Raw genomic sequence first — 12,394 nt, forward strand, 5'->3', positions numbered from 1 at the left:
ATTACTACTTTAAATATTTTAAACTTTAAAAATCCTGCTGATCAAAAGTGACTCTTAACTTTATCAAATAGACAAAGCTAAATTTATTTGCAAATCATAAAGGATACTCACTCTCCCCCCTTCACTCCCCATTACCTGTACGCCAAACAAGTCAAGGCACCTTTTAACTGAACAAGAATGCATATAATCAGTAAGGCATGGACTTCATCACAAAGAAAGAACACTTCAAAATGTGAAATCCAATGGCATTCTTGAGACAGATTTGGAAAAAAAAAAAAAAATCAAGTAGATATTACCACTTGTTTTGACAAACTGCAAAATATAAACTGACCTTATCAGTAATACTTGTTTTCCATGTTCTACTTTATTCATTCGGATACATATGTACAGGCAAAATACCTAGATGACATTTTTACACTAGTGCAAGACAATTTGTTTCTTCTTTTTACAATAAGTCCCAGTTTTGGGCCTGATCTTGCTAACACTGATCACAAGTCAGTTTATGTATTTATACCACATCTACCACAAACGGGGCCTTGAGCCATCATGGGCCCTTACATGCTACTGCAATAAAAATAACTACCTTATTCATGTAACTAGTGCCATTTACTTAAATAAAATGAGAAAGGTACAAGAGTATGTTGAAGTGTTTTCAGGCTCAAGCACTTTAGTTGTAACCACTGACTTTGTAGATCCTGAAGATTTGTTCAATATTAATGCCTAGCATTCACAGCTTGTTGAATTCAGTGCAGAAGAATCAATATGGCTTAACTGAGCTTCTTGTTAGTAACTTGGGCCATGCACACCTGTATTCCCTGAACACTCAAAATCCTCACATCATGGGGAATTTTCAGTGCACATGAAATGATACTACTCCGTGTAATGCCAAGAAATTACATACACAATGCCCCAAGTTTATTACTAGCATATAGTTGATTTTTTTCAAGATATTACTCTAATTTCTCAGCAGTATGAAAAGATAAACAGTGTAAACATAACAGCGTACGTATGTGACTTTACAGGAACAGAAGTTGAAAACTCAAACTGTAAAAATTTCCGATCGGGTGTAGTCATACGGGTGTTGCACTCAAGACACACAAACACTAAGTTTGCTCAGTACAAAACCATGGAAAGACTTCCAGTTTTTAAGGATTAAGAGTTTATTTTAATGCTCCTAAGTCTCCGACAGACATTTTAGTTGGTTACACTCTAACCATGAGTAATTTACAAGACCTTAGTTTAAAACGGAGAGGTATGCTTCTCTGGGGCAGAGGAGGTGAGCAAGGACTCACTATTCAGAACAACCAGTTTTCAGTGCATTTTTCCTAAGGAGAAAGCTTTATAGCAGTACCGGAAATGTACGAGCCTAATCTTGTGGTCTTTGCCCGATGAGCTTTGTCTGAGTAAAGGACTGCGGTATTAAGCCATTCATGAGTATTTAAAAGCAAGGTTTCTTTAGACACAAACACATAGAAGAAAAAAGTGGAAAATCCATTCAGATAAAATATTATAGGTTTATTTAAAACTTATTTTCAACTTGAATATGCAAAATACGAACTCCAACAAAATGTTCATTTTTACTTTGTAGTTTACAAATATACAAAATAGACGTTTGTTTAAATTTATATTACATTTATTATGTAAAGAACTATATAGAAAACATTTGTTCTGCTTAAGGCATATTTGGGAATAAGCCATTGTACAAATTATTGCACATTGAAACCACAGTGCATTACAGACTGTCTGCATAAAGTTTTTTTCTTAAGAAAAAAAAAAGAAATAAATCAGGTTTATTTACCTGACTTAGGTCATAATTGTAGATCGGAAGACAAAAATATTTCCTTGTCAGATATGCAGCAGTTTGAGAACTTTGGCTTCCTGTTTTTGGTACCTTTAGAACCAACAGTCACTAAGCACCATGAAATAGGCTTTTAAACAATTCTGTACCTGAATTTCTTCCTCCTCTTTTAACATAGTAATGGCTTTTAGAAGGAAAAAAAGACAAGATGACATTTACATCTCATATTGCATTGAAACAAGATTTAAGGGAATGTAATCTCCCTATGTAATCTCCCCTCCCACCCAACAAGCAGTCTATTTAACCCTGATATCCTTGACTTCCAGTCACTCCTTGGCATTTTGTAGTCCAGAAATATTCAAGTTGGATTTAGAAATGGAATGATAGAAGATCCAGTCATTGACCCCAATGTTTTTCTTTAATTTATAATTAAAAAAAGAAGAGTTCCAACATTTGCATTTAATTATCTATTTATTTCCACTCTTCGGAAGACTTCACCATGATTCCTTGTAGTGCTTTAGCTGGGCTCCTCCCTCGTGTGGAAGACAGTCTGTGCTGTAAATACTGAATCTCTTATGGCAGTATGGGAAAGATCCACTGCTTCTGATTAAAAGTGCCTCTTCATATGTAAGGCTAGGTGATCTGACCTGGAAAATGCTCTGTCACATCTCTGACACTGAAAAGGGCGGTGGCCGGTGTGTTTCCTGTAGTGACGGGTAAGTTCATCGGAGCGGGCAAATTTCCATCCACAGCCCTCCCAGTCACAGTGGTATGGTTTTTCTCCTTCAAAAAATAATAATAATAAAAAAAATCACGTCAATTAAGTCCATATCTGTCTGCAGTCGTGCACATACTTTAGTATGTTCCAGTAAGGATAATATTCCAGCCTTCTATTAATATCTTCACTCAAGAAGTTTGGTAACATACAGGAAAATTAATGTTTTCATTAAAGAAAATAAGATCAATAAGGCTTTTTGTGGTAATTTATATATATCTAGCTACAAAGATGCTAAAATCAGACAGAGGGCAAAAAACACCTATTTTTTGCATGACAGTATGATTAAATGTCTTATAAGAAAGTTCCTTTTATTGAAACCTTAACTACAACACTTGTTATTTCCAGACTTTATCTTGTATGCAGGAATTTAGAATACAAAGCTCAGATAATAGTATCAATACATATATGCATTTTGCTGATTGATACTTGTTTAACAATCCTCAATCAGAAACAGCTCAGATGTAATGGATTTAGATTATAGGAGATTTCAGGAATAAAAAACCTGCTGTAAACTTCATTAGATCAACTTTATTAAAAAAATAGAGGGCTCAATCTCATGGCCTTTTAAGCAAAGCTCCTATTGACTTCAGTGGGAATTTTACTTAAAGATTATAGACTTATCACATTAGCATTCTGGAAAGCATCTATCCAGTCTGAAAATACCAGAAAAACTGTTAGCCATTTATCTCAGGAGAAATTCAAAACCCAGTCCTGCTCACATTGACATTAGCTGGGACATGATAAGTACCATAGTTTCCACTCTCAACTCTGAGATGTCCCTTAGCGCTTTCCTACCTCTTCTGCTCAGAATACATTTTGATACAACTTCATTCAGGGATCCTGAATAATTCAAATCTAAGTTATATCATGCTTTTAGAGAATGGCAAAAGTAGTGAATATTATTTATTAGAAATCCTTTCACCAACTTCATTACTGCAGTAAGCGTTCTTCAGTGGCAAAATTAAACCATACCTGTGAGATCAAGCTCAAATATGAATGTTAATGTATTTATTATTTTACTTGTATTCCAATGGTAGTTGAGGAACCTTAAACTAGTTTTCTTGCAGTGATAATAAAGCAGAAGAATAACTTAAAAGTAGACTACACATTTTGTCAGGTCATTAACACAGAATTATAAAAATGTTCTCGGAGTATCTTGCTTCACCTGCAAGCAACAGCATTATCTTCCATTGATTTCAGAACTGCGATAACTAGGGACATGCCAGTAATAGACTCTCTCCAGTTAGAAGAGCAAACCAGGACAAAAGAAAAGTTTTAAACCACGAGCAAAGAAAGTAAAATCTAAGGCGATACCTGCAACATAGGCTCCTGTCATACAGCTGAGCCAGTGCTATCTAGATCAACAAATTCAGCTTGTCTTCCAACTACCTGCCAATTAACTAGCCACATAGCAATAGACATGCAAACAAACCTTGTGTCTGCAAAAACACCCTGCAATGTCTGAGTCATTTTGAGCCACGAAGTAACCTCCAATCCAGTAGGTAAAACCATAAGTTGCATTTTTTTTTTAAACTGAATAAAAAGTGGGATTATTTTTCCCCCATAAAAATGCATCCTTTTAGCTGATCAAAAAATTTGGAGATTCAACATTTCTGGATCAGCTGTATTTAATTACCTGAGCAGACTATACCTCCCTAAAGAGAGCCTAGAAAGGGGTCCATCTCTTTCATACACTTTGGTAACACTTATATAGTGTGCTATCCATGCCAATAAAGCCTTATTGAATGGACCTTACCTGTGTGGGTCCTAAGATGTGCCTTGAGATGAGAGCTCTTGGTGTAGGTTTTGCCACAACCAGCATAGTCGCAGGTGTGCGTGGCAGTCCTTTTCCTAGGCCATGATCTACGTCCCCTCTTCGGCTTGGTTTCTTCTGGCAGACAGCTCCCAGGTGGCATCAGCTCTAAAGGTGAAGAGGGCGCAGTCAGCATCATCACCCCTTGTACCAAGGGAGGCACATTTAAAGGCTCTCCCGAAACATTTAGACACTTAGACTGACCTTGATACTGTAGTGCACTTGGCGGGAGCTGCTCTGGCAGGAAAGGAGGGTAGCCCGGGGCAGGGTGGTAGCCTGGGGGCAATGACAGGTGACTTAGCCCCTGGGAGGAAGGATGGCAGTCTCTGCTGTTCATCATCTCCTCGGGAGCCAAAGAGGGGTTAGTCCTGCTGGGCAGCGGCCTCCCCAAGGGGAACTCGTGCTGCTGGGCTCGCTGGCTAGCGCCAGGAGGCGGCTGGGCAATGGTGCAAGAAGGGGCTGCCTCCTGCTTGATTTTTTGGCACATCCTGGGGAGGGAGCCGTAAGGGGCGCCGGGGCTGTCCGTGCAGGCAGCAGCCGGGTTGTTCTTGCCGCTAACACTGATGTGGTTATATTCCCCCATGTTCACCGTGGCTTTCACAACAAATTTCCCATGCAGGCTGCCCAGAGGCGACTGCTGCTGCTGCATGTAAACCGGGTCCAAATCCGGCCTCATCAGCTCGGCTACAAATCCACCGGACGGGGACACGTCGTTGATGTCGGCCAGGTTGAAGGGGGCGGCGGAGGCGGGCTCCCGGGCGGCGCCGTACAGGAGGCCGGGCTCCCCCCTCTGCAGCGGGTAGGTGAAGTGGCAGGCGCTGGCGGCGGGCGCCGAGGGGCAGGCGCTGGCCGGGGGCGAGGCGGCTGAGACCACCACGGCCGCCGGCTCCTGGTGGATGAGCGAGTTGGAGAGGATGAAGTCGAAGTCCAGCAGCTCGTTGAGCTCCTCCGCTTCCCTCCGGGCCATGAGCGCCGGGCTGGCCCCGCGGCTGCCGCTGCTCGCCTGGGTCTCCAGCTCGGCCGGCAGCTCGTAGGGCCGCCCCGTCAGCCCGGGCGGGAGCCGCTTGAGATGGGACAGCTCCTCCCTCCAGCGCTGCGGGCAGGAACAGACACGGGCCCCGGTCAGCAGCGGGCTGGCCAGGCGGGCACCCCCGCCCCCTCTGGAGTCCCCCCGGCATCGCACGGGGGCCGGGCGCACGCACCCCACGGGAGACCCGCGTTCACGCTCAGACAGGTTCACACGCAGGTGTCGCTCCTGCTACGTGCGGTTTGTAACCACGGTCCGCCGAGCCACGGCGCTCCCGCCCGGGCAGGGCCCCCGGCCCCGCTCCGCTCCCTAGTCCCAGCGTCAGGCGCGCTGGGGAGTAGGCAGCTCCTCCGCCCGCGCCCGCGCCCGCGCCCAGGAGAGGCTGCCGGAGCGCCGCCTGCTGCAACCCGGCCAGCCCGGGGCGAGCGCCCCGGAGCGCCGCCTCCCCTCGAGCGGCCGATCGCATCTCCCCCAAGGGTTTCCAGCTGCGCCCGGCACACGCCCCGTCCAGCGCGGCCCCAGCCCAGAGGGAGCAGCGTGACACTGACCGGCCAGAAAGGGGAACTCGAGCCCGCCTCAGCCCGCAGCTGGGACTCGCTGAGCGCAGCCCAGCCCCGCTCACTTTGGCCAGGTGGAGCCGAGCAGCTCCCCTCCGCTGCGATCCACGCACCGGGCACTCGCTTGGCCCCAGCCGCGGAGCACAGGGCTAGGCTGGGCGGGGTGGGGAGGGATACTCACATTGCTGGCACCTGCCTGCCTCAGGGCTTTCTCCCTGCCCGCCGTGCCCGCTGCGAAGGTCGCGATGGAGGGGAGCAGCGTGCCGCTGAGAGCCATGTCAAATTCGCCGGGGGGCTGCCTGGGGAGAGAAACGGACAGCACGGATAACTCAGCCGCTGCTCGGAGACTCGCCTCCACGTTGCTGTACCACCGGGATCCAGCCAATGCAAAGGGGGGGGGGAAGAGACACACCACCCACCTCATTAAAGTGTCAGGGGCGGCTGCTCGGTCTGGGAGAGTCCAGCTCGGGGAGAGGCTCAAAGGGGGGGGAATAAAAAAGTTGCACCAAAAATATGAAAAAAAAATTGCAAGACCAATATCCTTTAATTACAGCTCGAACGGGGAGGCTGGGGGCCCGGCTGCCCCCCTCCGCCAAATCCCCTCCGGTGCTGCTGCTGGAGCAGGCGGTGGCTCGGTGCTAGCAGCGGTCCCGCCGCGGCGCAGCAGCCGCCGCCGCCGCCTGGCAGCCGGAGCAGCGAGGCAGCAGAAGTTGGGCGAGGAGGAGGGGGGCGGCGCGAGACGGTTCCCGGGGATTCCCTGCTCGCGCCGCTGCCATGGGGGAGCCGCTGCTGCTGCGAGCTGGTGAGCGGGGAGGGGGGGGGTGCGGGAGCCGCCGCCGTGTCCTCGCGGGCGGGGCTGGCACCCAGAGCGCTGACACGGTCCGTTCGGAACTGTCACGCCGCGCGGCCGGGCCGCCCCACTTATAACTTCAGCGCCCTCTGCCCCCCCGCCCAACCAGCGTGGTCACCCGGGCTCCGCCCACCGTCGCCGCGGCAACCACAAAAACAAACTTTCTCGGAACACGTGGGGGAGGGACGGGGGGAAGGGAAGGGATGGGATGGGCCGTGACGCAAGCAAAGCAGCTGGCTGGCAGCGCGCGGCATTGACGCCACCGAGGAGGAGTCCGCGACGCAGAGGCGGCTCCCCCCTCCCCTCCGCCCGCGGGCAGCGCCCCAGTGTCTCGCGCACCTGTGCGGGGAGGAGACGGATAGGAGGGCGGGGGGCAGGGAAGAAGGGGGGAATGAGGGAGAAGGGAACAGGGATGGATGGAGAGAGGGGAAGGGATGCAGGGAGGGGAAGAAGGGGGCAGGGATGGAGGAAGGGGGAGAGGTGCAGGGAAGGGACAGAAGGGAACAAGGGGGCAGGGATGGAGGAAGGGGGAGGGGGAGGGGTGCAGGGAAGGGACAGAAGGGAAGAAGGGGGCAGGGATGGAGGGATGCAGGGTAGGAACGGAGGGGAAGAAGGGGGCAGGGATGGAGGAAGGGAGAGGGGTGCAGGGAAGGGACAGAAGGGAAGAAGGGGGCAGGGATGCAGGGTAGGAACGGAGGGGAAGAAGGGGGCAGGGATGGAGGGATGCAGGGTAGGAACGGAGGGGAAGAAGGGGGCAGGGATGGAGGGGTGCAGGGAAGGGACGGAGGGGAAGAAGGGGGAGGGATGGAGGGGTGCAGGGAAGGGACGGAGGGGAAGAAGGGGGAGGGGTGCAGGGAAGGGACGGAGGGGAAGAAGGGGGAGGGATGCAGGGAAGGGATGGAGGAAGAGGAAGGGAGAGGGGTGCAGGGAAGGAACGGAGGGGAAGAAGGGGGCAGGGATGGAGGGATGCAGGGAAGGGACAGAGGGGAAGAAGGGGGAGGGGAGGGTTTGACCAGATCACAAGAGTGAAATATCAGGACACATTGGGTGAGTGGGGGGTAATGGGGGAGACAGACAGACACAGGTGCACAGCCCCGACTGGAGCCAGAGGCACACTGGTTCGCCTGGCCCTGTGCTACCAGCGTGCCCCTTCCTGTTGAGGGTGGGTTCATGCTGCGCCACACAGCTCCCCTGCCCAGCGCCCCCTGGATCCACTATGCCCAGAGCCCCCCTACAACCCTTCCACCACAAATGCACAGTGATGTGCACACACACCCGCGCAGCGCCCCCTTGCTCACAGCCCCACCACAGCTGCTTAGCACCCCACACAGAACTCCCCACTTGCTAGTTTCCCAATACACACAGATTTCCCCTCTCTTCCTCCCTCCCTCCCTCCCAGTGCCCTTCCCCACAGCCCCACCACCACAACTAAACAATGCCACACACAGACCTACACTGCCCAGAGCCCTGACACACCCAGATCTTCCCCACTGCCCAGCACCCCCCAACAGGCCCCCACTGTCTAGCACCCCAAAACACACAAACCTCCCCCACTGCCTAGCGCCCTCCACACCCTCACAGCCCAGCACCCCACACACACCTCCCAGACACTCACCATCACACCCTGCCCCCTTCCCTGGCCGCACTCACCAGCCCTGCTGGGAGATCTCCGGCTCCTAGGGTGAGAGCGGCGAGGGGAGTCTCCAGACTCTCCACATGCTGCGCTTGCCACAAGCGCGAGCTCCGTGGCTCCCATTGGCCGGGAAAAGCGCCAATGGGAGCTGCCGGAGCCATGGAGCAGGGCTTACAGGCGCCAGCAGCACACAGAGCCCCCCTCCCCAAGCCAGAGGGACCTGCCAGGGGGTGAGGTGGGGAGTCCCAGCGGTGCTCACCTGGGGCGCTCCTGTCTTGGGAAGCATCCGGCAGGCTGGTCCCTCTGGCTCGTAGGATCGCGGGTGGGTCGGGTCAGGTCGGGTGGGGGGACAGAGGGGTCTCTGCCCGCTCCCGGCGCCTGCAAGCCCTGCCCCTGCAGCACGCGGTCCTCCTGCCGGTGGGCAGGCGCCGGGAGCTGCCCCAGGAAGCGGTGAGTGGCAGCGCCGCGGCTGCGGTCCGGACAGTCCCTTATATTGGGACAAATGGTGTCCCGACCGATGTAAGGTTGGGACACGGGACAAGACCCCTAAAATCAGGACTGACCCGATAATATTGGGACATCTGGTCACCCTAGGGAGGGGTGCATGGAAGGGAGTGAAGGAAGGATGGTGAGAGAGGAAGAAGGGGCAGGGATGGAGGAAGAGGAACGGGGAGGGATGCAGGGAAGGGAGTGAAGGATGGAGCGGGGGAAGACAAATTGATTTTTTTCACCCCTTTTGAAAACGTTGCCTCCTGTTTTTCACTCTTGTTTTTTCAAGACCCAAAGGGAGAAATCCCCCCCTCCTCCTAATCCATGGGAGGGGGAAAGGGGGGGTTGAGCTTCTGTATGAATAGCTCCAGTGCCTGGTTCTGCTTGAACTTAGAGTTTTTCTGAAAGTGGCACCATTTTTCTCAGGTTTACCTCACCCCTGGGGTTCTGAATAACAGCAGTGACACTGACCAAAGCCTTGTTAATTTTATGCTACCAGTGCCTGGCAGAATTGTGAGGAGGAATAGCAGCACTGGAGCTGCCAGTTTGCAGACTCAGGAAGACAGGTCTGCATTGGTTTACATTTGGAAGGTTATCTTCAGTTAATGAAAGCTGGGCGTGTGTTTTTTTCAATCCCTGACAATGCATGGCAGAGAATACAATTATTACAGAAAGAACAGTTTTATCCCCTTTTTGCACGGTTACCTGCACTTATATAGGTGGCAACCTCATATTCCTGGCACAATCTACAAGTTTGGGTGCATAAGTAATGCCCTAATTGTATTACCATTGCACCGTGATTTTGCTTGGTTCTTCTTAACTAGGGCGAAGTATACCTAGAAAATAGGTGATGAGTGCCCACAAACATTTGGATGTGTAACAGTAATGTAAATACTGTGATAAATTCAGAGCCTCTTGCTTTCCATGATTCCACAATCATAGAAATGGCACTGGAATTTACTTTTATCTTCAGAATTCTTCTCCCCGCTCTCTGCAGATCACCGTAAGAACTTGAGGAAGGACATTTGAAATAACACATAAAAGTGATTCCATGCACAAATATAGAGTGTTTTCTGTTTCTCTGGAATTTGGCAGTCTATGGTGCTTAATATGGGCATATATGTTTGATTACTACAGAAATTTTGCAGATCCTGTTAAAAAAAAGTCTGTCTTCACAGAATCCTCTCATCATTGGTACAGAAAGTGAAACAGAAGTGCTGCAGTATTTAGGGTTTCTGGATTCGTTTTTCTCCAGGAAACAATTTGGCTGCTTTTATTATGCCAGATAATTACAAAAAAAGTACTATCTTAAAAATATTGGTGATTGGCAGCAGTAGCCCTGGAAATGAAAATGGGTGAGATTTTCAAAAGAGAGTAAGTGATTTAGGAACATAAGTCTCATTAACTTTTAATGGGACTGGCATTTCTAAGTCATGCAGTTTTCAATGTCTCACCCAACATGTAAAATAGGGCTTGGATTTTCTATGATTTAGGTGACCACTGATATGTACTTTTGGTATTTTCAAAAAGCATACACCAAATGGTAAATTAGAACATGCAATAGCATGGCTAGTGCTGAATTATCAGACATGTAGTTTCAAAACTTCCAATGTTTTATGCAGTATGTAGCTATTTATTTGTTCTAAAATCCATACTTTTACTGGCAGACTATTCTCAGACTTTGTATGACTCTTACATAAACAAGGTTTTAGCTTCTAGTAGAGACTTACTGAGTTGCTCTGCTCTTTGTGTTATAGAGGAAAATCTTGTTCTCAGATGCAGATTCTTGAAATGATGAGGGTTTGTCGATCCCATAAATCACCTTCTTTCAAGGCTGGGGCAGATATTCAAACAAGGTTATGAACCTCCTTACTTGTACAGTCATAATTCCAAAACAGGTTGATCAAGATGCATTAAGTCCCTGCCCTGTATAATTTATAAACATGAAGCTGAGTAACCTTTGATGACTAAATTAAACTCTAAAATAATAATAAAAAGCTTAGCTTTATTTTAGCAAACTGGTATTACAAGTTTCATGATATAAATGTTAATTATTAATATCTTTGGCACTAGAAAATGGATTTTTCTCTGCACAAAGTCCATTTCTTGGCAGAGGATGCATTGGGAATTATCAATATAAAAAGGATCAATGTGGAGACTTGATGAATAATAAAACATTAAGGATGTTATCTAAATGTTTCACAGCGGGAAAGAGGTACATGTCTACCTATAATACTAGTTTTAGGATCCGCGGGCTCAGTTGTTTACAAACTCTGGATGATGCTTTGTTTTGATTCTCGTGAAAGCTGCCTTATTTATTTTCGTGGCCCAGGGTTCTCTCCCTGGTTTCCCTGTCTATATATTATATAATAAGCATGTTAATCAAGGGTGATCATGTTAGGTTCTTTTCATCCAGGGTTTAAAACAATTAGAGAAACCCTTTCTTTTCCCCCCCCCTTAGCTTAGTCTGCAGAAGAATTCACGAGATGAAATAAGCTCTGTGTGGGTTTTTCCGATGTAGAGCAGTTAAATTGTCCCATTTGTTTTTTTAATTCATATTTCTGTACATGTTAATTTATTTTTATTCCTAAACCATTCCGTAAGTTCCTATATTTAAATATAATTTGAAAGTCAGAGTCACTCTAGGCAAAAATGAGAATTAAATCCTTTATTAGAAGTACAACATTAAGCATAAAGAACAAGGAGTCCTTGTGGCACCTTAGAGACTAACACATTTATTTGGGCATAAGCTTTCGTGGCTGAAACCCACTTCATCAGATGCATACAGTGGAAAATACAGTACACACAGAGAACATGAAAAAATAGGTCTTGCCATACCAACTCTAACAAGACTAATCAATTAAGGTGGGCTATTATCAGCAGGAGAAAAAAAAACATTTGTAGTGATAATCAGGATGGCCCATGTGTCAAATATAGAAGTGACCTGCTCCTGCTCCCTTTGAAGTCCATGGCAAAACTCCATGGATTTCAGGAGCAGCAGGATTGGGCCCATGAATAGCAGAGTTTGAAATAATGTAGATTCTTTTACCAATTTTAAATTTGTACCCAAATTTAAATTTTGTAAACACTAAGAGTGGGAGTTCCAAAAGTGCTCATCACTAGCCTAAGTCTGCCATTGGCATCAATGGCAGAAAAAGAGAGGCCAATGCTGAATACTTTTGAAAATGCCACCCATAAAGACCAAGGACATCTTTTCCACAAATTAACCAAATCCAATAAAAAAAAGTGTTTTTGTTTTTTATAAAGAATGTCAGCCTGCAGCGTTTGCCACCTAATGAGAACTTGAAACGAAATTGGCTATAAACACAAGTGAAAATGATTTCATTGTCTAATGCAAAAGAGGAATGCAAAAATTAAACAAATAGCGTAATTAGCGACAAGTAAGCTGAATGTTTACAGGTCTTTTGCTTCTAATAATCTAAGTTTCA

General features: G+C 47.8%; 1 protein-coding gene across 2 annotated transcripts; it reads right to left on the reverse strand.

The window, feature by feature from the left end:
* Positions 1 to 1,494: 1,494 nt before the first annotated feature.
* Positions 1,495 to 6,853, reverse strand: KLF4 (Kruppel like factor 4). 2 transcript variants are annotated; one of them, XM_034774750.1, is made up of 5 exons: positions 6,393 to 6,853; positions 6,155 to 6,272; positions 4,594 to 5,482; positions 4,333 to 4,497; positions 1,495 to 2,581 (listed from the first exon to the last, which is right to left on the reverse strand). In XM_034774750.1, the coding sequence occupies exons 1-5, from the start codon at positions 6,395 to 6,397 to the stop codon at positions 2,406 to 2,408; spliced, it is 1,353 nt and encodes a 450-aa protein (XP_034630641.1). In that variant the 5' UTR covers positions 6,398 to 6,853; the 3' UTR covers positions 1,495 to 2,405. The 2 variants fall into 2 exon arrangements, with proteins under 2 accessions (XP_034630641.1, XP_034630640.1); XM_034774749.1 differs by having other exon boundaries at positions 4,333 to 5,482.
* Positions 6,854 to 12,394: the final 5,541 nt, after the last annotated feature.

The sequence above is a fragment of the Trachemys scripta genome, chromosome 6, assembly GCF_013100865.1.
Source record: "Trachemys scripta elegans isolate TJP31775 chromosome 6, CAS_Tse_1.0, whole genome shotgun sequence".
Lineage (NCBI taxonomy): Eukaryota > Metazoa > Chordata > Testudines > Emydidae > Trachemys > Trachemys scripta.

What these genes read in the sequence shown, in the direction of transcription:
- KLF4 (XM_034774749.1), bottom strand. An exon ending in GGCAGGCAGGTGCCAGCAAT is followed by an intron (nt 5,483 to 6,154) that starts GTGAGTATCCCT and finishes TCCTGCCCGCAG; the next exon opens with CGCTGGAGGGAGGAGCTGTC. An exon ending in ACATCTTAGGACCCACACAG is followed by an intron (nt 2,582 to 4,332) that starts GTAAGGTCCATT and finishes TATTTTTTGAAG; the next exon opens with GAGAAAAACCATACCACTGT.